This window comes from Cavia porcellus, unplaced genomic scaffold, assembly GCF_034190915.1.
Source record: "Cavia porcellus strain 051 isolate PalLab524CR breed Dunkin Hartley unplaced genomic scaffold, mCavPor4.1 scaffold_11, whole genome shotgun sequence".
NCBI lineage: Eukaryota > Metazoa > Chordata > Mammalia > Rodentia > Caviidae > Cavia > Cavia porcellus.
The window spans coordinates 60,814,405-60,838,939 of NW_026947494.1; the positions used below are offsets into that span (position 1 = coordinate 60,814,405).

Sequence of the window (24,535 nt, forward strand, 5' to 3'; positions counted from 1 at the left end):
GTATATCCCTGGGAAGTGTCTTCAGCCCTGCAAAAGTTGATTCCTCAACTGTACAATGCAAGCAATAAGCAATATAGCTCCAAAAGGTTGTGTGGTGATCAAATAAGTTCATGTGTACTTAGGAGGTCATGTGTATAACATACATAATCTATAGCATCAAAATGCCTATTTCTTTTTTTTTTTTTATCAGTACCAGGGATTGAACTCATGACTGCGTGCTTGCAAGACAGGCGCTTATGCTACTGAGCTAAATCCCCAGCCCCCAAAATGCCGATTTCACGAGAAACACATTTCTGTGCTATAATGACTATATTAGTCGCAGTTTTTAGTATATTATCCATATGGAGCCAGATGTTCAATAGAGGCTGACTTTTATAGGGTCTTCTGTTTTTCATCTGCTTCCTCTCTTTGGATGCCTTTTTCCCTTTCATCTTTTCCCCACTGCTTTCCTTCACAAATCTGCCTAGCTTTATCATTCCTTTAGCAAAGCAATACCTAGCTGATATTTTAAGAAAGGGATGAAACATCAGCATTCTTGGATCTCCAGGGCCAGAGGGTGTGGGGAGATGCAGCACCCATGCTGTTCTGTGTAATCTGTTTGTAGGTCAGATCCAACCCAGAAGTTACAGTCCTTCCAGGAGGAACAAAGTATAAGTTTGTTATCACTGGAGTGTGGTGGATGATCCAGGCAAAACACAGGGTAACAGGGAAAAGCTCAGAGGAGAGGGAAAGCCTCTGGACTATACCCAGACTGGTCCTGGGGAAGAGGTTAAAAAAAAAAAAGGCTTTGAGGATATGTTGAAGAGTCACTGATATAGACCAAGTACTTGGGAATGGACCAATCATGTGCTGTTTGGCCACCAATAGGTAGCGAGTAAATACTGAAGAAAGAATGAATGAATGGGTGAATGGATGAAATAAGAAAGTGCTATTCCCATCACACGTTACGTCTCTGAAGAGAATATTCTCTAAGTGGTACCTGGTAAAGTTTCTGCTTTTAAGGAGAAATTATTCACTCCATGAATATTTATTGAATACTATGTACCTGACATAATTCTCACCATTGGGGTAATAGTAAAACAGTCAACATTTATGTTGTTCTCCTGGGGTTTATGGGGCTTCCTTCTGGTGGAAAGAAATGAACAATATGTAAGTAGTATAAGAGAAATCAAAGCAGGCCTTAAAAGGTTACCATTTATAGTTATTCATGTTACCTTTCCATACAGTAATCTTTGAGTTTGAGAAAGTGAGAGAGCAAAGCATCCTGCTGTCCAGGGGAAGAGTAGTCCTGGACAGGAGAATCAGCAAATGCAAGCGGCCCAAAGCATAGACATCAAGGAGGCCAGCGTGCCAGGGGGTAGAGCAATGGGCAGGGCCTCAAAGGAGTTGGGCAAGGGTGGATGAAAAGCAGGTTGTGATGCTGGGTAAATCTTGAAAATTTACTGGAGAAATCTGCAGAGCCATGTCATGCTGTGATTTCTTCAGAAAACGATTACTTTTGTCTGTTTTGTGGAAAACAGGCCAGAGAGGATCAAGAGTAAAAAAAGCAGAGAAACCAAATAGGAGATTGCTGTCAAAACCTAGGGAAAGATGGTAGTGGCTTGCCCTGGGATGGCAGAGAAACAGTAAGATTCTGAATCTTAGCCAAGAGGAAGAAAATGTGACTCTCAGGAAGGTCATGGTGGCTGTTTTCTGGGAGGAGCAGGTGGATGTTGGCGGGGATGGAGAGTTCTGTTTAGGATCTGTCTTGCCTGGCATGGCTGGCTGGCAGCCAGGAGACATAGTGGGGGATGCTGTCATCCAGGAGAGGTCTAGGTGGACTCATCACCTTGAGATGGTATGTGATACTAGGGGGTCAGATGCCTGGGGGAATAAATAGAGGGAGAAGTTTAAGGATTGACCCCAAAGTAGTGTGACTCGCCTCACCCATAAGGAGGGAACTGAGGAGGAAAGTCACAATCACAGGAGAGGGAGGCCTGGGGGGTTTTAAAGGGGGTGACTGACTATGCAAATGCTGCTGTGAGGCCCATAGTGTGACAGGGCTGACCATAAGTGTCATAGGAAGACCACTGGAGCCTGTGATGGCAATGTTTTGATAGAGTGCTGTTCACCGAACTCCAAGTCTTCCCATCTGGTAATGTTTAGTCCTGCTAAATAAATCCTTCTGCTGTGCTCATAAGGTTCTAGACTTAAAACAAATGAATGGGTGAATGAATAAAACCTTTCTGCCGAGCCATGGTTAAGAGGTTTCTGGGCTAAGCATTCTCACTGGATATTCACAGGCCTGGCAGAGTTTGGTGCTTTTTTTGTGTCTGGGTGTGGGTTCTTACATAACCCTTCAAGCAGGCCCTGTTTTCCATTTGTGCCAGGACTACAGCTTCTTGAGGGAAGATTGGATTTCATCAGGAATCAGGTTGCAGAGCCCAGGCTGGTTCGTGCTGTCCACTGTTTCCTGACAGATTTGGGGAAACATGTTGGGCTTCCTGTGTCTGAAATGTAGCCACTTCCAGCATCTCACATGTTCTCCAACTGGAGTATGTAATATAGTTAGGAGGTGCTGGTGAAGGTTTCTGCTTTGGGGAACCCTAGGCTAGTTACCAAGACCATGTTACAAAGCCAGGAGAATCATGGGAGAGCTGGGGATTCCCTGGGAGTGACTGGCACCATCTGGGTGCCCTGCAGGGAGTGGCCGGCCTGGGGCACTGCCTTGTCATGCCAGGCATCTTATCCTGAAATCTACGTGCTCTTGAGAGACGCTTGCTCCTGTTGTCTGACTTCACCCTTTGTTTGTCCTGTGGATTCTAACCACAGGACAGTTTCACAAGGGCTCACCAGTGAGTTCCTGGGGATAAACCCCACGGGCAGTAGAGCAGCCTGGCTTTTCTCCTCACAGGCTGTCTTTCGGTTACTTTGTCCAGAATGGACTTTGCCTGAATTTTTTTTTAACATGAGCTTTCTGAAGTAAAAGTAGCAATATTTTAAAGGCCCTCTGTGTAGAAGGTGGAACGTGTGGTGTGTTCCAGTTGCCTTGAGCTGTTTTTATTTACTTATGTATTTATGTGTTTATTTATTTATGTATTTATTCAGTTTTTATTTTTTATTAGTACATGTTTGCAGGATGTAATGAGTACATTCCTTGTGTGGAGCTGGTGTGTGTACATAGCACATCTTAATTCTTTTTCCATCCCTTTTCTGTCTCTCCCTGCTCCTCCCTCCATCTCTTGGTGCCTTTCCCATTTGCAAAAGATCTAGCTCCCTATTTTCTACTATCTATCTTTTATTTTGCTCTTTATATATATTTTGGGCTTCTTATGGAAGAGAAACCTTAATAATATTTAAGCTTATGTGTCTGATCTTTTTCATTTAACATTATGGTCTCAAGGTGTGTCCATTTTCCTGCAAATAACTCAAGTCTAGCCTTCTTTGTGGCATATAATTTTCTTTAACCATGAATATGTTGATGGATACATAGGCCACTTCAAGACTTAGCTATTATGAATTGTGCTTCAATAAATATGGGTATGCTTTATGATATTTTTAATTCTTTGAGGAAGCTAGCTCGAAGAGAAATATCTACGTTGAATGCAATATCAATGCCTAGTTTTATTTTCTTGGGGATCTCCAGACTGCTTTCCATAGTGTTTGAACGAGTTTACATTTGCATCAACAATGTAGAAGTCCTCGTTTTTCCCTGCATTCTTGCCAGCATTTGTTGATGGCTATTCTTTCTGGAGTAACAGGGAATCTCAGTGTAGTTTTAATTTGCATTTCTGTAACGGCCATTTATGTAGTTTTTTTTTTTTCATGTACTTATTGGCTATTTGTATTTCTTCTGAAAAATGTCTTTTTATTTCAGTGGCCCATTTTTTTTGTCTTTTTCTCTGGGTTTTTCAAATTCTTTATATATGGTAGATATTAGTCTTCTGTCTGAGGAATTTTCCCCTTCCCTAGATTGTCTCTTCACTGTGTTTGTTTTTCCTTTGCTGGGCAGACAATTTTTATTTTGATATGATCCCATTTGTTGATTCTTAGTACTATTTCTTGTGCTGTTGGGGTTTTGTCCAGAAAGTCCTTATTTTCAAAAGTTTTATTATTTTATCTTCTAGCAGATTATTTCTCTTTTAACATTTGGATCTTTGATCCATTTTGATTTTAGTTTAGTGCATGGTGAGATATGTAGGTCCAGACTCAGTCTTCTGCAGGTGAAAAGCCAGTTTTCCCAGCATCATTTATTACAGGGGCTATCTTTCTTCAAATGTATGTTTTTGGCCACTTTGGCAAAGATCAAATAACTGAATGTGCCTGGAGTTTTTGTGCAACCTTTATTCTGCTCCATTGATTCATGCATTTTTTTTCCTTTTTTTTCCCAATACCATGTTGTTTTTGTTAATACAGCTGCGGAATATAACTTGAAATCTGGGATCATGATGCTAGCTTTGCTCTTGTGGCTCAGATTTCTTTTGCTGGTCTGAGTATCTGGTTCCATTTGTATTTTAGGACTGAGCACTCTAACTCTGAAAGGAGCACTGTCATTATTTGGATTGGCGCTGCATTAAAGCCATGATCAGATTTGGAAGTCCGGCCTTGGCCATTTGACTGTATTGATTCTGCCTATCCAAGAACAGGGGACATCTTTCTGTTTTCTGATGTCATCCTTGATCTCCTTTTTCATAGTTCTGTAGTTTTCATTGTAGAAATCTTCTATATCTTTGATTAGGTTAACTCCTCAGTATTTAATTTTGCCTTTGGTTGTCTTTAAAAAGTTATAGCCAAGGATGAAATCTTTTTTGTTTAAAGAATCAAAACTATATAAAAATATCGCCATACACAACCTTGTTTACGTATATAATAATAACAAGAAACATTTATATAGTGCTTACTCTGTGTCAGAATCTGTTCTAATCACTTAAAATATTAATTCTTAATGCTCATGTTGTGGGCCACTCAGGTCTACTCCTTCCCAAGGTCATGTATTTTGGTGAAGGGAAAAATGATTTATTCGAAGCTAGCTCCAAAGGAGATACAGGAGACTTCTGACAGCCTCACCTCGCCATTTCACTGTATTCAGGACATTTATCATAAGGCAGCGAGGGGAGCAGTACAGTGAGATGATAGACCACAGAGTTTCCACAGTGTTTCATGGAATAAAATATTGTCATCCTTATTTTACAGAAATAAAGGCACAGAGAGGCTGAGTAATTTGTTCATAGTAACACAGCTAATAAACAGTAGAGCTGAAACTTGAACCAGGCTCTCTGGCTCCAGGACCCATGCTTTAACGACTGTTATCTTCCACCCTTTACTACTTTAGAATTTACAGCCCTACAATGGAAACTGAGCTTTTGCTTTTATAATGTCTCTGAAATATGAGGTTACCAAATACTAGAAATTAATGCTATCAGCAAAACTATAAAGTTAACTTTCTGCAAAGAAAAATTGTTTACCTGACGCTGTCATTTAAAACAAATGGCTGGTATTCTTATTGCAAATTATTTTTGTATGTTCATTGCAAAAGGACCTGAAGGACATTGTGGGGGAGTCAATATTTTTCTTAATTTGCTACTAAAGTGGTTACATATGAAAGTAATAAAAAGTCATATTTCTTGAGGATCTTGGAAAGATCAATCTTTCCTAAGAAAAAACAAAACCAAAGTAGCCTTCTCTTTGAATAGACTGAAGATCAGTTGAGAAATTAGCCACTTGCATATATGTAGCTGGCGTTTATTTCAAAAGCATTCACCGCGTGCTTGCTTTGGCAAACATTCATGGAATGGCGTGTCCTTTTCGCAGTGTCTTGTTCTGCTGATTTGAAGAGCATTATTTGAAGTGGTGTCCCAGTTAGTAGAAGTGTGGCCATCCTATAAGCATGTGGTTTTTTGATTGTCATTCTTCTGGATCTTTTTATTTTAAGATATCCTTTGACTCATTAGCAGAGGCTCTCTGCTCAAGAGGGATACTCGCATTTTGTAAGTTGTCGCAGCAAGTGGTGCAGCTAAGTCAGGTGGCAGGTTATGGGTGGAGAGCTGGAGAAGAGACTGAGAGGTCCCCGTGACACCGCAGCGCTACTCTCCTAGGCCACGCCCCTCCTGCCCCGTGGGACTCTGGTGTATCATGTCCTGAATGACAGAGTGATGACGTGGCGTAGGCCAGTTTTCCGAAGTGTGGCTGAAGCTTCAGGAGCAGTCAGTGCATCTCGGAGATGGCCAGCCTAGCACTAGGTGACACTGAATCAAGGGGTAAAGCAGGTATTTCCTCCTCTGCCTTCTTCCCATCTTCCTCTCCGTTAAAAACGAATGTCTCAGTTTAGCACCCCACAGATTTCACTCTTCTCAAATCTTTCTTTTATAACAAACATAGGAAGGCCACTCACACTCCCAGCTTTGATAGGTAAGTGTGTTTAAAATCTGATTTCATTGCTTTGTTTTTCCTTCTTTCTTTGCTTTGTTCCTTCGTTCATTCCTTCCTTCCTCTCTTTCTCTCTCACTCTGCCTTTCTCTCCCTTCCCTTCCCCTTCATTTCCTCCCCTCCCTTGCCCTCACTCCTCTTCCTTCCCCTCCCTTCCCCTCCTTGCCCCTCCCCGCCCCTCTCCCTTCTCCTCTCCCCTTCTTCCCCTCCCCTCCCCTCCCCTCCCCTCCCCTCCCCTCCCCTCCCTTCTCTCCACTTCCTTCTTTCATCCATGGTGCTGGAGAGTGAACCCAGGACCTTCTGCACGCTGGACAAGCTCTCTACCACTGAGTCATCTTCCCGGCTTCCCCTTTTACTTTTGACTGGGAATCTTGGCTGCTTACAGTAAGGATAAGCTACTTTTTAAAAATACAATTTAAATATAATTTTAAAGAAAAAAGAGTATCTCTGAAGAAAGTACTAAAGAACATAATAATATAGGTTCTATGGAGCTGTGGAAAATTGTGAGTTTGATAGAGGAATGACAGAGGCTTGAAAGTGCAGGTCTGATGCCAGATGCTAGTGTTTTAGAGATTCACAGTCTATTCTTTAGAAACTCTTAGAACCAGATTTGTTTTGAAGGTCAGCATTCTCAGATCTTTTGGCATGATTTTTATAAATGGAGACATTGGGCAGTGCTGTCTCAAGCAGGATGTTATTTCTGCAGCAAATGTATGAATGTTCACTCTAAATGGGGTAAATACAGACTATATATGAGCTCAGCTCTGATTCTTTCACTAAGTATGTTTTTGAACCAAAAATAAGAAAGAGTTGATTTTTCAGAGTTTTCTAGATTTCAGGCTTCAGCTAAGAGATTGTAGACCTGTCTTGATAACTTAATTACATCACTTTTTAAAACCTCTAATCAAATCATGCAGAAAACAAATTATACTCCAACTTGGACCAGGTACCTAGACTCTGTCATCTTACAGAGTATTAATTGGACATGATCTTTTCATAGAGTCTGATCTACCTACCAGGGCAGGTAGACTTGCCTGGGAAGGAAAGTGAAATCCAAGCCTTTTACCTGTATATAGGAAAATATAAAGAATTTCTGGTTTTGTTCACCTTTAAAGCAAGCGGTCAGTGTTATTTGGTCATTAAGGCCATGGCTGTTGGGGGACTGGACAGTGCATTCCCTGGGACCACATAATCTGGGAAAGTATTTAATTTGATTCTGTATTTTAAAAGTGAAGTCCTCTCTTGCTTGCAATTGTCTGGTTGAATATCTGATTAGCGCTTAGGTGAGTGTAGTTACCAATAATGCCTTAATTTGGCAGTGATTAAAGAGGAATAGAAACAGATCCTTAAATGTGAGGACTGAAATGCCAGGTGTTTTACAGTCTCTGAAAATCTGACATCAGAGAGCAGTTAAACTGGATTAATTACACTTCAGGGATCCATGCGGACTCATTTATTTTAAAAATGTTCTGTAAAATGACAAATGAGTGAACATTTTTTTTTAACTTCAGAACACATTGGATGTGCTTCATCAGGTTCTTGATTTATAGCCTCTGGAATCTTGCTTTTCTTTTGTGTAATTAGAACAAAGATGTATAGTAGCTGATCATAAGGGTTACACTTGTGAAGCACTTGTAGACTTTGTATATTATCTTGCTAGCTATTTAAATAAATTAATAAAACAATACCTGGTAGATATAAGAAAATCTTTTCACTTACTTTGTATATTTTCTCAAGAAACTTAATAAAACCTCATTTCGATAGGGAAAAGCAGATTTAAAAATCTAAAGCCAGGACCATTTGGCTTGTATGTTCTGTGCATTTTTGAAACTTTTATATCAGCCAAGATTTCTATGAAAGAATAGAATCTGTAATTATTGTACATCAGTACTCTTTTTATTTCCTGATCCACTCTTGTGGGTTCATCCAGAAATTATGCAATAGGAAAGAAGGAGTGGAACATGTGTCATTTCTAATGGCACTGAGGCAACACTGTCCCTTTGGTACCCTCTTACAAAAATTTACTGGAATGTGACACTGGCTTTACCCTGTTAAAGTCGTCTGCAGCTACTCACAGTCTGTTAGTAGACTGTTACCCAATGCACTATGATTGGTATCAAAATCTCATACCTCTGACAGAACATGCTTAAAAGTTATTACTCTTACTAATAACAAAAATAATGATAAACATCAAACACTTTGTGTCACTTGCTTTATATATCTGAACTCATTTCCGCTGCATAGCCGCGCTATGAGGAACCCATACTAATAACCCACTTCTGAGGATGAGAAAACTATGGATGTCTGGAGATTGCACAAATGGGTTGAAGTCACAGGAAACAAAGCCTTCTGGAGAGAATATATTTTATTGCCTTCAACTCTTTGTTCCCTACACACACAACATCTCTACTCCCTGGGACTCAGTTTTAAGCAACTTCATCTATTTGGAGCAAAGCTGAGAACGTGGCAGCAGGCGACACATTTGTGTAATTAAGACAGAAGAGAACTCCACATGTGGGACTGCGTGTGTCCCACAGGCACTGCAGAGCCAGATCTGCTAGGTGCTTACTGTCTTCGAACTTATGTAAGGAGTTCTTGAGTGTGAAGCTACCATAGTGTGAGAATCCCAGCACAACCATTAATGCTCGTATGTTGTGGAAGAAGGGACATCAAGATCGATTTAATCTGTTGGAAATCTAAGGAGAGAGTCTAACACATTACAAAGCTCCCTAATGATTGGAAAAGTGATGCTTTAAGTGGGCATATATTTATCTCTCTAGAATATTCATCTATTACAATGCTGAGACAATCTGAGAAGTTTTGGGGGTAGAAGAGATTTGCATGTAGGTCTTAAAATATGAAGACAGCAAAATGCCAGCTTTTTTTTCCCCAAAGAAGATGAGTTTTATTGGTATGGTTTAGGTATTCAGAATGATCACATTCATCAATGGGGAATTCGTACCTGTACATGACGTAGCTCAGTTCTTTTTTTCTTCCTTTCTCCTGCCCTTCTTTCAACTCCTCTTCCCCTCCTTATTTACAATAGCTTTGTTTCTGTTTTTTCCTTCTTTTCTCATTTTTAAAATTTTTCCCTTCCTTCCTTTCCCCCTCCCAGTACTCGGGAGGCTGGGGTAGGAGTATTGCTGTGAGTCTGAGGCCACCCTGGGCTACACAAAGGAGTTCAAGGCAAACCTGGATTGCAATGAGACCCTGTCTCTAAAAAATTAAAAATGCCAACTTTGGCAATATACTTGGTATTTTTTCCCTTAGGGCTTGCCTAAAGATAAAGTTTGACTGTAAAGTATGCTCCTTCTATTTTATTTATACTGTTTCCGTTTTCCTCAAGGTCGCTCCTATGATGTCCTCAGGAAGCCCACGCATCCCTCAGTGTTCCCCGCCGCAGGCCAGCTCTCCGGTATCCTGAATGGAGGTGAAGAGATCTACGCCAACTGCATGGTGGTAGATCAGGTGAGGCCCCGCGGCACTCTGCCTCCTTCGAAAACCTGGGTGTGTGAGCAGTGTGTCCACTGCCACCCTAGCGCCACTCAGGGGCTGCTGTGGAGTCCCATCACCAGCTTGGAACTTCAGTCCTTATGTCAGAACACACTGTCTCCACCAAGAAAGGGCATGAGGGCAGGGTCCTTGAGCTCTTGAGTGGTACCAAAATAGGAAGAGACAATGCAGGTCCAGTATCTTGTCGTGGCTTTTCTATGAACTGTGTCTGCATGACTTGATTGGGTAGTATTGGGATCCAACAAACAGCAACGAGAAGGTGTCTATTCGCAGCCCCATAGGATGTGTCACATAGGACACATCTGTTAACAGGGTCTTCGGCTATGACATGTTAGAATTACAACAGGATGGTATCATTCTGGGGAAGCTGGAACCTTTTAGAATTTTCTGTCCATTCCCTGGTAGAGACCTAGGAGTTCAAATCTCATAGAGGCAGAGAGAGAGAGAGAGAGAGAGAGAGAGAGAGAGAGAGAGAGAGAGAGAGACAGAGAGACAGAGAGAGTTAGGGTTTGAAGGTGCCAGCATCTACTTAGCTTGTGTTCTTTTCTCTTAGTGTTCTCTCTGCTAACTTAAAAACCCTAATCCCCATATAAGATACATGATAAATACTAACGGGGCAATAAGTACTTTATCTTTTTGTTATTAACATACTTGTATATATTTTTTCAGTGTTCCCAACTTTGTTTTTTTTTTTTTTTTGTCTTTTTCATTTTTATTGGTACCAGGGATCAAACGCATGACTGCCTGCTTGCAAGGCAGGCGCTTATGCTGCTGAGCTAAATCCCCAGCCCCCCCCCCAACTTTGTTTTTTATGTAATGCTAAAATTTAAAAGAAAAAATGGTACTGCAAATCAGTCAAATGACAAAGTGCAGGTAATATTTCCATAGCATTATTTTTTAAAAATATATATAATGTTTTTAACATCTGAGATCACACTTCAGTTCATATGAGTTTCATCATATATAAAAAAAATATCACCTTCAACCTGAAAGCATGTAAGGGTTAAAAGATGTCACACTTTAAAAATATTTGGTAGTATTTTTACCCAGGTAGGGGCTGAGGATTTAGCTCAGTGGCCTAAGCATCTGCCTGGCAAATATGAGGTCATGAGTTTGACCCCCAGTACAAAAAAAAAAAAAAAAAAAAAGAAAAAAGAAAAAATGTGGTGGTCAAGGAAAGGAAGGTAGTAACAGTTGTAAGGCAGTTTTACATTTTCGTAACTTAAATGTGAGATCACATGAAAGACAGTACATCTATTAAATCAGATAAATAGTTAAGGCTAAAGACTAAAAGCTTCAGAAATTTTTTCCTAGTTTTTAGTAAATCTCAATTTCAGCCTTTAGCCAAATAGCTCAATTTTTCCCTTCAGTGTTACAAAGTGTTATAAGAACAAATGCATAGTATAAATGGCAGAGATTGGATGGAATTCAAAATGACAGAAACTAATAAATCAGAAAAGATGTCAGCTATAAATAACTGGCAGAGCCATCTTGGTGTAAAAACCAGTTGAATGTCAGCCTTGGTTGTAAAAATCTAGATTGGAGCATGAGACAGAGTGGCAGTTTGGGGGGCAGTCTTTCAAGGGACAGATTGGACTTTGTGTGCCATGGCTACATTCTTAAATGTGTGTGTGTGGTATGTATACTTACAGTAATAACTTGGTACTCGACTGTTTAGGGACTCTTTGAATTTGTACTCCACACATTTTGATGGGAAAATTATGTCTCACTGCTTGTCACTTGTTTGATATTTGATACACAAGGTAGAACTCAGGATATTGATTGACTTGAAACTCCCTACTATTTATACCTAAAGCAATTTGTTAGGTACTTACTCATCTCTTTTGGTACTTGTACTTCTTGGAACTAATCAACATTAAATATTGACATATCACATCTGTGCTTTAATGTATCATAATTACCATAAATTAATATATTAATATTACATATAATATATAATATTAATATATTAATTAATATAGTAATTTATGTTAATATGTTATTACTAATTTGGCAGCTTTTCAAAGTATAGTTAACAATAATATATTTATTTATTTGTTTGTTTCTTGTGGTACTAGGGATCAAACTCGCAACCTCACGCTTGGTAGACAGGTGCTTACTCTACTGAGCTAAATCCCCAGCTCCAACAGTAGCGTACGAATTTAAAGTTTACAGTATGATCTGTTAAACATGACCACAATAAAGCTCATTATTGTCTCTTGCTGGGATGAGAATACTCAAGATTTACTCTCAGCAAATTTCAAACAATCAATGCTTTATTGTTAATTAAGTCACCATGCTGCACCTTTAACCTCCAGAACTGACTCACTGTAGGACTGAAAGCTTATACCCTTTACCTGACAGCTGCCCGTTTCTCTCATTCACTGCTCCTTGGTAACCACCCTTCTACTCACTTTTTCTATGAATATTAATTTTTAAGATTCCGTATGTAAGTGAAATCCTGCAATATTTGTCTCTCTGTGTTTGGCTTATTTTAATTAGCAAAATATCCTTCAACTTTATTTATATTGTCACAAATGGCAGAATTTCCTTCTTTTTTTCTTAAAGCCAATAATCCCCCACCATGTAATGACACACACGTGCCATAGATACAATTATTTTAATAGTTCAGCAGTTGATGGGCACAGTTTGGTTCTGTATTGTACCTAGTGTGGCCAGGAAGAGGGGAGCGTAGATTTCTCTTGGAGAGAATGACTATTTCCTTCACGCGTCTATCCAGCAGTGGGGCTGCTGGACCATCTGATAGCTGTATTTTAAAGTCTTTGAGGAACCCCTAAACTGTGGTACATAGCAGCCTACCAGTTTCCATTCCCACCCACCATGGATCAAGCCTCCCTCTTCTCCATAATCCTCACCAACACTGATTTTTTGACTTTTTGATAATAGCTATCCTAACAGGTGCAAGCTGATGTTTCATTGTGGTTTTATTTGCATTTTCCTGCTGATTAGTGATGGCCGGCACCTTTTCATATATTTGGTGGCTGTTCGCTTATCTATTTTAAAATCAAGTTATTTGTTTTCATCTTACTACTGAGTTATATAAGTTCTTTGTGGACTTTGGCTATCAACTCCTTATCAGATAAATGGTTTGTACGTCTTTCCCCCCATCCCAGAGGAATCCTTTTCATTTTGGTGAGCATTTTCTTTGCTGCACAGAAACTCTTTTGTTTGATGTAGCCCTGCTTACTTATTTTGCTTTTATTAACTTATGTTTCTGCATTGTTTTATATCACTGCCAAGACTAATATCATAGGTCTTTTCTCCTGTGCTTTTCTTTAGGAATTTTACGGTTTTAGGTTTTAAGTCTTTCATAGATCTTGAATTCATTTTTGTGTGGTTTTAAGAAGGGATCTCCCCTGAAGAAGGGGATCCAAATCCTTTCTCTTGTCCTCTCCTCCCCCTTTCCTCCTCCCTGCATGCCTCCCTTCTTTTTTCATTTTCCTTCTTTTCTGTCTTCCTGTGAATGTCTAATTTTTCCAGAATCATTTTATTGAAGATTGTTCTTTCCCCAGGATGCTATTTTGGCAGCTTTGTTGAAAGTTAGTTGACTGTGTACATGTGGGTTTATTTATGCTCCTTCTATGCTGTTCCATTTTCTATTTCATATCCATACTGTTTTGATTATAATAGCCTTGTAATATAATTTAAAATCAGGAAGAGTGATACTTTTAACTTTGTTCTTCTTGCTTAAGATAACATCAGCTTTTGTGAGTCTTTTTAGTTCCATGCATATTTTAGGCTTTTTTTTTTTTTCTATCTGTGTGGAAAATGCCCTTGAAACTTTGACAGGAATTGCATGTGTAGATCTGATTGGATATTATGGACATTTTGACAATGTTAATTCATTAACACAAGTGTATCTTTCCATTTATCTGTGTCATTTTAAAATTCTTTTACCACTGTTTTATAGTTTTTAACATGCAGATCTTTGCTATGTTCTGATATTAATGGAGTTTCTTTTCATATTCTCTCAGAATAGTCCAAATGAAAGACGTCTTGAGTCCTTCTTTCCATTTAGTTTGATCCTCAGTGAATACTATAATTTATCCAATTACCTAAAACTGTCAAAGACAATTTTCATAACAATATATGGGAGGAAAAGATCTTTATGTGTTCCGAGATGTGTTAAAAATGAAATGCTTTCCAAATCATAGATGAAGGTAGGATATAATTCCTTTTGGGGAATATTCAGAGTGAGAAAAATACTGCTTTATAATGTGAAGGAAACAAAAATTGAAACAAACACTTTAAGATCTATACTGTTTTGCTTATAGCTTTGTAATATACTTGGCAAAGTGGAAATGAGAGGAGTCCAATTCTGTTTAATGAAAATAAGTTTTACAGAAATTTAAAAGAATTTTATCTGACTAGCTTTGTCTGCCTCAAGCTGACACAGAAACCTAAAATCATTTTAGCTTATGTCGCTGTCTGTCTTATTAAGCTTCCCAATGAGGATATTTCTGTGGTAAAAACTAATTTGAAAAATCCTCTATCATATAAACTACTGTCAAACTTCTTATTTGGATAAAATTTCAGACCTAGTTTTAGTACAAAGAATCCCTGCATGCATTTTATTGAAGTTTTTCCAAAGAATATTTTACCACATTTTATTTTATTATTCTCTGCATCTATCTGTGTATGTATGTGTATACACAAATGGCTAAAATATGTGTATAATTTTTTAAACATCTGATAAAAAGTTGAAAACATGGTAATCCTTTATTCCTTAATTATTTCTGTTGCATTTTCCTAAAAACATGGTCATTGTCTAATATAAGCACAGTGTAGCTAAGGAAACCAGAAGTGTCATTGATAAAATTCTGTTCTCTTTCTCCAGATCTGATTCAGTTTTAGCCATTTGTCCCAGGAATGTTGTTTGTAGTATAAGAAAATTCCGCAATACATATTACATTTAGGTGTCCTTTCTCTTTAGTCTCATTTAAGGTGGAATAGCTCCATAGTGTTTTTTATTATATTGATATTTTTGAAGAACAGAGACTGTTTTTGTTTGTGTTTGTGTTTGTGTTTTGCTAGAATGTCCTTCAATTTTGATCTGTCTAAAATACCTCCTCATAACTGGATCCCACATTTGGGAGGAACACAGCAGAAATCCTGTCGTGTTCTTCTCAAGACATCGATCTGTTCCTTTACTGATGATTTTATTTTGATCTGCCAAGTGTCTCTTTAGTAATGTTTCGGCTTTCTTCAAATTATGTTAAAAAATGTACTGAGCTATAGTTTGAGTCTCTGCAAACATCCTCTTACTCATTAGACTGTTATCTGCTAGTTTAGTGCTCATTGACAGTTTAATAGTAAATAAATTTTACCTTCCTAAATGTTTATGGCATTATAAAAATTCACCCCCCTTTTTTCCCTGTTTTACACCATATCTCTGGCACCTCTCCCTTTTTCTCTACCTACCCCCTCCCCTCCCCTCCCCTCCCCCTTGCTCTCTCGTCTACCCCCCCCACCCCCCATAGCTGGGGATTGAATCCAGGGTCAACTGCACTGAGCTACACCTGCAGCCCCTGCCTTGACGTCAGGCAGTTTCTTGTTTCTGTCTACTCCCCAGGAATGATGTTTTTGATGACCACCACCTCCAATCACAAGCACTTTTCAGCCTCTTTTTATGAGCGGGTACTTTGATAAATCAGGACTCTTTCCTGTGTGCAGTCTGATGCGTTTTAGTAGTCTGAGACTTTTCGTTAGCTCTCTCTTCTCCAATCACTTTTGTCAGACTGCTTTTACTCTGTAGGGGGATATGAGGGGCTGCTTGCTGGATCTGATGCTTATTTGACTATGTACAGGTAATTTGAAGATTGGAACATTTCCTGTCTTCTAATGCTGCAATTCGTATGTACACTGCACAGTTTTATTTTTTGTTTTATTTGTTGGTGATGTTGAGGAGACTTAGGTTTATGTGACCACTATTACCTTAGTTACCCCAATTCTAATGAACTACTTTTTGCAGAAGAGCTGTGAACTTTTTTTGTTTTTTTTTCAACTATTTAAAGTATTTCCCCGTCGTTTTCATTAAGTAGTTCTTAAAATGTTAAAAGCGTTAAGTATCTTGTTTTGTGATATAAAAGAATCTTATGAAACAGTCTTCTTCCTTTTTGTGAATTATAGGATAGCAATCACAGGGACAAAAATAGATGGTGAAAGAATTCTGTTATGGGAAACAAAATAAAAACGAGAACAAACAAGACAAAAAATATAAATGAGGTGGACGGATTGTAAATCAGCAGTTTTAATGAATTCTTAGCCAAGGCACTCTTGCCTGCTTTTGTTTAGCAAACATCTTTTCACTTCCAGGTTAGCGATTTGGATATCAACTATATTAACATTGAAGGACTCTCCGCCCACGCCGAGCCCAACTCCATGGGTTCGAATCTGGGCTCCCACAGCTGTGAGCACCTGGAGCACCTGGTCCCCGCGCACACCCGCGCCATCATGTGCTCCCTCGCGGAGAACGGCAACCTGGCCCTGCACGCTGAAGCCACGCGGTGCGTGCCCTCCCCGACTGGTGCAGGCCCTTGCAACTTGAATCTTTCTTTTGGTCTTGATGAGTTTGTAATGGAACAAAGTCCTCTGAAGAAGAGAAGGTGAGATATCATTTTGTACTGGAAAATTGTAGAAAAATTAAAGAACTTTGTCGCTAGCTTCAGAAAATTATATTCTTAATTGTTTTTTCCCATACTGTCATCTCTACATCAAAATCTTTTTCCCTTTTATTTCATGAAAATGGTGATTTTAAACTAATGCATTTAAGAAAACTGACTGAAATATAACAGAGGCAAGCCACAATAAGATACCATTTTATACTTTACCATATTACATTGACAGAGATTAAAGTCTCACACCTTGCTGTGATGAGCATACTTGCAAGGAAAACTCTGAAAGGAGTGAAAATTGTGTGACAGTTTAAGGAGACAGCTTTGACATCCTCCTGTATAGTCAAATAGGCATTTCCCGTCTATGTGCTAGTGACATATAGTAACTATTTATAGCAACAGGAAATAACTCAGATGGGAGATAGGTAATTCTGAACAGGTTTAAATTCTGTATATGGAATAAAGTACTGTAGTTAAACTACATTAATGACATTGACATGTATAATAACATGCATTTCAGAAACATGAACAGAAAGTGAGCCATGAAATATTTCTGTTAAGAGTTCATTCTCATGCTTATATCAGGGCACATACACATTTCTTGATTAACAAGAAAAAGAAAATAGCGAGAGGAGAAAAGAAGAGGGCTGATAATGGATTGGATTGTGAGACTTTCAACAGGGTGGTAAACGTTCAAGTTATAGGCTGGTGTATTCTTGAGGGTTTGCTTCTTTACCCTCTGTAACTTCCGGTTACATGTATTTTCTCATACATATAAAATGCACTTAAACTTCACTGTATATGTTTGTACCTGTATGTCGGTACCTGTGTATGTCCCTCCATCTTATTGTCCATTTTCTTTAGAGAATAACCCAACTTCCACTTTCCTTAGATATTTGTTTCTCTCATATGTCCTAAACCCATGATTACTTGTTCATTTTCACACCTAAGATCGTGAATCAAAATGGAGAGTACACACATGTGAGTGTACACTCAATATTTACCTATGGATGGGCATCCATATAAGTAAATAAATAGTGAACAGTGATTTAACTGATCAGGAGGGAGGGAAAGGGATGAGACCTAGTGATCAGTGGGGTCCACTTACTGGACTGTATTTTTCATGGATGCACAACTCGAGACTAACACTGTAGGTGACAAAAGTTATGTCTAGTGTATATAATTATTAGAAAAAAACTTTTGTAGATGCTGGAGAGTGGTCATGACTTTACACTGAATGGTTAGATTATGTTGGGCTATCTTCTCAGGATAAGAGGCTGCCAGTCCAGACTACCATGCATGATTGATGCATTCTGGCAGAATCTTTAAGATCTGGTGAGCATGTTACCCCATAACTTGAGCAATAAAAATGTCTTTAGAAGAGATATTCTATGTATATAAGGAAGAAAAGGCACAAATTATCATTTTGTTTCTTTGCTTCAGATAGTTTTTCCTTTCTGTAATAGAAGTGATCTACCCTGAGTGAAAATAATTAGTAGCCTCTATAAAGATGACCCATGTCAGGGGCAGGAAGAAATCATTCTACTGAAAAATCCTCCAGCTTTCACATGTGCTATCTCCTGTGTACTTCCCCTCATTTGAAAAAATGTAGGAATGAGGAGAGAGAACTGGTGGCCCTGAAAACTGTTTGGCCCTGGCATGGCCATTGGCCCCTCCCTTTAGTGGCTGTCATGAGGGGATGTGCACCACAGACAATAGCGAGTAGGATGCAAGATGCACGTAGTTCATTAATATGTGCCTACTCGCCTGAACTTTTAATAAAAGAGAAATTCTAAACAAGAGAAATGCACATATAATACTAACCACAGTTGATACAGGGAGAAGGTTGACTGGGAATGAAGTCCTAAATTTTCTGAGGTTTAAGACATTATTTTAGTGAAATATTCATGATATGTAACCGCTGTGTTATTTAAATTGAATAGCCCTTTTGAAACACTACAAGGAAAAAATAAGCAGTAAAATATCTATTTAAAAATCTATCAAAAATTAAGCAAAAGAAAACAAGTATTTGTTTTATTCCAAACAAGATTTTTCAAACATTTTTGTTAAATGATGTCATAATATTATCACCTCACACAAAATTTAAGTGAAGTCTTGTAAAATAACAAGTGAAATGTATTCTTAATCTTCCATTCTATTTCATTTTAAAAATTAAATTCTAGTCAATCTAATGAATTGATTTCATACCTCACTAGTGGAATTTAGAAAATCATGATTGTAAAATGAATCTGTAAGTAATTTTGAACAATATTATCTATGCTACCAATATCTTAGGTTAGTAGCCTACCAACAAAGCAATAACAAAAAAACCAGCAGGCCAGTTTGTGTTAATAGAAACGGAAATACTTTTTACTATGGAAAATAAAATAATTCTGGAACATTTTGGGTATATTCACGGTGTTGGAGAAATGTCTATAATTGGGAAAACTTGTGTTAGAACAGGGTACTATTGCAAGCTTCGAGTCATTGAAGGCAAAGGTCTCCAACCTTTTTGGGAGCCAGGGACCAGTTTTGTGGAAGACAAATTTTCCATGGATGGAGGTGAGGAGCTGTAGGAGCTCACAACCTCCATCTCTCAGTGTGGATGGGTAGTTCACATAGGATTCGAGCGCCTATGAGAATCAGCTGCAGGTGAAGCCTGTTGAGATGGAGCTCAAGTATAACACAGTGCAGAGTGGCTGGGAAGCAGGTGGACCTTCCCCATTCGCCCGCCCACTGCTCGCCTCCTGGTGCTTCCCAACTGGGTACAACCTTGGGGATCTCGATTTAAAGGATCGGTTTTCATTAGCATAGAAGCCACACACAAAAAAAGACAGAGGCCCACGCCTGAGTTGTCAGTGGACTTTGACTATTGTTTGGGTCTCTTTCCACTCAGATTTTTCAGATGTTAGGGAACAATATCAGACCTTGAAATATCTCCAGTTTCCTGTGACTTCAAACCACTGAATTTGCCAGGAAGATTTTCTTCATTTACAGTTTATATTTAAAATCATAAATGATGCAATGAGCTGCAAGATGTTTGGATGCTAAATTAAAGTTAAAGATCACCTCCAATTTGTCCTCTTCTGCTCTACGGGCCATTGAGGGAAAAGTCCATTTTGGAAATCTTCAGTGGTGCCAGGTGGCACCTGTGCTTACCGTCCAGTTTCCTGGTGCTCCTAGTGCTCAAAAGATAGTTCAAGGATTAGAAACTGATATGGGATTTACATTAGAAACAGACAGAGTAATACTCATCTTTTTTTTTTTCATTTTTTTTGTCTTTTTCGTTTTTATTGGTACCAGGGATCGAACTCACGACTGCCTGCTTGCAAGGCAGACGCTTATGCCGCTGAGCTAAATCCCCAGCCCCTGTAATACTCATCTTTTAAGAGTCACATAATTTGTGAAACTGATATTCTATGACCCGTGGTTGATAAAGAAAAATAGTTCCAATTAATTCAAAGTTTCATCTGGTTGTTTATTGTTAAAAATCAAGATGATTTCATTGTGTAATTATTAAAATATTTTTTATTGTTTGTTTTTATCTTTTGAGATAGAGTCTTGCTATGAAGTTCAGACTGACCTTAAACTCACTGTGTAAGCCAGGCTGACCTTGAACTAGTGGTGATCCTCTTGTTTCAGCCTCTTGAGTGCTAAGACTACAAGTGTGCACCACAATTATTAAAATCTTACCCCCAGAACCAAAACAACCAAAGAAAAAAATTTTTTCTTAAAATGTTCTTGTATAAATACAGTTGGTCTTGACATTTGAATGGTTTAAAATATAAATATTTTGCAATGAACCTAGAATGTGACTGTCAAATTCTTTGCTTTTAATTTCATGGTTATGGAAAGTAATGAAAAAAATTTTTAGTTAATCAGAATCATTACCTGGTTCTGGGATGGAATCAATTTTTAAAAAATGCTAAAAAATTATCATTGCTGAGAGTATTTTTTGGGCCCTCATGTGTTACTTATTTCTTTTTTGAATATTCTTTATTTTGTGAAACAACAGAACAGAAGGTCGTAGCAAAAAAGAGAATAACAATGATTTGTACAGTGTGTATCATTATCTTCCAAGTAGTCACTCAGAATATAAGACATCCATATAATGATTCTTACAAAGAAACATGTTAGCACAGAACTTCCTTTTCAGTGAACTAAGAGAAGCTAGTAGTAGAAATGAGACAATTAGCATGTAGAGTAAAATATTTTTGTAACAATGGACTAGGGAACCGCTGCGCTTCCCACTTCCTGTTTATCTGCCTTCCGTTTTGCTCCCCCTAGTCTATATGTATTTCTCCCTTTATCACATAAGTAAACCATGTGATATTTAAGCCTGTGTTTTTGACTTCTTTCTGATCCATGCTTTGACTCATCCGCGAGGTGAGAGCTTCACACCACCCTCCTTCCTTTGGCTCTGGCCTCCTGAGCACCCCTGTTGAGACCTGCTGAGAGGAGGCCACCTCTCATGTTAGCACATGCCATCCCCAGTGGCTGTGTCTGTTAGCCCAGGGCGTCTGTGTTTGTGTTATCCGCAGTGTCAATATTTGAAGGGTTACTATGTGGGACTTGGAATAACTGCATTTACAAAACAAAAATAATAGATTAGTCCTAACTCCAACCAGCTTTTATTTTGTAAGACAGTTGGGATGGTTTTTGCTGGATAGAAATGTTCATTTGTATAGAAAGCCCTTTGGACCATATCTCGGTCCAGAAAAGTCCACATTTGTAATCTCATGAAAAAGATATTGGAATTCTAATGAATTAATTCCAACCTACCACTTCCGGTGCAACTCATGGTGAGAATAAAGGCATTAAAATATATTTGTAGTTGTGGGGAGCCAAGGGGGTCCTAAGTCTAGTTAGAATAATGGCCAACTGGAACAAAGACCTGGAACCAAACCCAGGGATTTTATTAATTCATGAAGAGGGGAGTAGCTGGGGATGACTCTACAAATGGTGGGAAGTATGTGAGCGCTGTGAGCTGGGCAAGGCAGGAGGTCCGAAATCACCTCTGCAGTACGCAGAGAAGGGGAGGCAGCAAGAGTAATCACTTCTTTAGTAGCCAGTATTTTGGGGTCAGTGCTTCTGTTTTGATGTGTGAACCATGCCCTGAGAAGTCATGGCCTCTTTTCTTTGAGGCTCATGCTCAGCTGACAGCTTGGCTTCACTCAGCCTGGATCATGTGTTGGGAGCTGTGGACAGAGCATCACTGACCTGTTACACTGTTTCAGAGTCTGCCCATCGGCTCATGGACTAGAGTCATTTGCGCTGCTTACAGACAATTGAGGGGGTAAAGAAATATCCTAGCCAGATGTGTACATGGAGCTAGGGCCAGATTTAGCCAAAATGGAGACAATTGCTCTTTTAAGGAGAGTCATCCAGGTGGTCCTCCACACATTTGGAGAAACATAAAATTTTGTTTAAAAAGAGCAAGGGAAAATTAATAAAAACTGTTAGTAGGAAATTAAATGGATACTCATTGTATCTCACAGGAAGGAAAAAAGAAAGTATGTGAACTTAAGTTCATCTGTCTGCCTGTTTATTGGGCCACTTCCTTTCTCTGTGCTTTTAGCTCCAGCCTGGATGCCCTGGTTGCCACCAGCGAAGAAGAAGGACGCCCTGAGCAGCCGCACACTTGCTCTAGTCCTGTCCCTCAGAGCCCCTCAAGAACTGGGGTTCCCAGTGAGGATGAGTTGGACTCTTTCGAGAGCAACATTGAACCCTATTTCAATATCTCCAGGACTGAATCACTTTCTCTGTCAAGTAATCTGCAGCTGAAGGTATTTTGGTTGCTGTTAAATTCGGCTTACTGTAAATAAGCAGGATGTTATCTGAATCTCTCCACCTCTAGTTGACAGACAAATTCTTTTTTATTCACACAGAAGAACTGTTTTTGTAAAGGGGTGACTGGTGATGTCCACTTGTGTCCTTTTTTCTCTCCATAGTTCTATTAATTTTTGCAGACTTTACAATGGCAAATGTATGCTTCCAGTAATTTATAAGAAGTACATGCCATTTTTCACATAACTTGGAAAATTTTAATATTTCGTACAATGACTTCTACCATTATCCCATAAGCAAAGGGAGAGAAATGAGTGATATTAAATGAGTTTAAATGATGATGCTTGTTTTTCTCACATACATTTTTACATGAAGTAGGAGGTGAGGTAAATGGTGGCTTTGTGAACTAACCTGAAACACGCTCACCTTTGTCAGGTTTGCCAGGGGGTCCAGGTTCCTTTTGGTGACAATTTCACAGGAGAGTTTCATTTTATCATTTATGTTATCGTTAAAAAACAAAAACGAAAAATGAAAACCCCAAAGTCTCTTCTTTCAGCCTTTCAAAGAAAGATCTTTTGTGTTTAAATGTATGTTTTTTTCCTGTTTGATTTTTATTCTTCTGCACTTGTCTTCTTCATAAAACAGTGTGCAGTATTAAAATGACCTTCCCAAGAACATTTTGGTTGTTAGGGTAATACTTTATTTTTGTAGCATGCCCTTCAATCTACAAAATGTGTTTTAAGTATGTGAAAACTATATAATTTTCTCACAACTCACCTAGGACTTCCTTTTTGGAGCGTATGAGCTTGTGAAGGGGGTTAGTCCAGGTAGCCTCAGCTTGGTGATAGAATTGTTAGCCAAATCAAGATCTTCAGAGCATAAACACACCACCCTGTCCCCTCACCTCTGAGATCTGTAGAGTTCTCATTATCTTTGAACTTTGAACTTGATGTCGTGTGCTAATTCTGGATAATTAGACATCAGGATGGTTACTAATGGAGATAACTAATTAGTTTTGCATTTTGAATGGAATCTTGAAAATCTCATCATTACGCAGAATGAAAAAATAACTCAATCTTTATGAAACACTTTTGTATCGTTCCTTATTAAAAGCCTCTGTAATTACTCAGTATAATTTTTTACCCAGGGATCTTGGGCAATTTTCAAAGCTCAACTGTCAGGGGAAATGATTACTGTACCTGTCTTCAATGAAGAGGTGGCATTTTGCTAAGGCCTTAAATGGCCAGTTCATTATTAGGGTTGCAGGACAGCTTCTCATCTTGTTCTCCTTTTTTTTGGTTTTTTTTGAGTACCAAGAATCAAACTCAAGACCTCATGCTCATTGGACATTCTCTGTGCAACTAAGCTAAATTCCCAGTTCCTTGTACCCCTTCTTAATATATGGGGGCTGCCTCCTGATAGCACAGTCAGGGAGCCACAGCCCAAGACCTTGGGTGCAAGAACAACCTGTTTTCAACTTCCCTTCAGGCTCCTGAACCAATACACTCAGTATAACCATATGTTTTCACTTAGGAGAGAATGAGGAGACGAGTACTTGGGAAGGACAGTTTCTCATGGCTTAATTTCAGTCAAGAATCTTGCATTACTTTCTTTTAGTCCTAACCTTAAAAAAAAAATGCCTGGGCAGAATTCAGTGTTAAGGCCTCTATGGGATAGGAGTCGGATAATAATCAGCTTTAATGAAGTTCTGTTGCATTTTCTGGAACGCAGAAGAAAACCATGTTTAATTATCTTGCCATTTTTCCTTTTTGTGCATGTTGCCAATGTAATAATAGAAATAATATGTAATTGGGAAAATAGGAAAAAGATCGCAGGTCATTAAAAAGGAATAATATTAAAGATATTCAGGAAGTGCTGGATGGAAGATATATTGAAAAATGAGCACAGATTAGAAGGATTTGTATATTGACCTAGTATATTTTTCCCTAGGGGCTGAAGCTTATACTGGAAATTTAAATAGGTATTTGAAACCTTGGTTATTTCTCTAACTTCTAATAATCCTTACCTATAGAGACCTCAGCATTGAATTTTGTTTAAATGCTATAGTATAAGATATAAAATAACTGAAAACTTAGGTAAGAATAGTAAATCAAACTAGTGTTCAGGTTGACTCTTTTTCTCAAAGGTACCGAAAGTAAATACATACTTTCAAGTATCATGCGGATCTTTTTAAA

The 24,535-nt window shown here is 38.6% G+C and overlaps 1 protein-coding gene across 4 annotated transcripts in view; it reads left to right on the top strand.

Annotated features, from left to right (window-relative positions):
* Positions 1–24,535, top strand: part of Arhgef28 (Rho guanine nucleotide exchange factor 28) — a 299,340-nt gene that overhangs the window by 191,014 nt on the left and 83,791 nt on the right. For all 4 annotated transcript variants that reach the window (XM_013158255.3, XM_063258338.1, XM_063258339.1 and 1 more), the window contains 3 exons: positions 9,752–9,873; positions 16,255–16,544; positions 22,132–22,339. In XM_013158255.3, the coding sequence (XP_013013709.1) occupies positions 9,752–9,873; positions 16,255–16,544; positions 22,132–22,339 (620 nt within the window). The remainder of the gene's footprint in view (positions 1–9,751; positions 9,874–16,254; positions 16,545–22,131; positions 22,340–24,535) is intronic.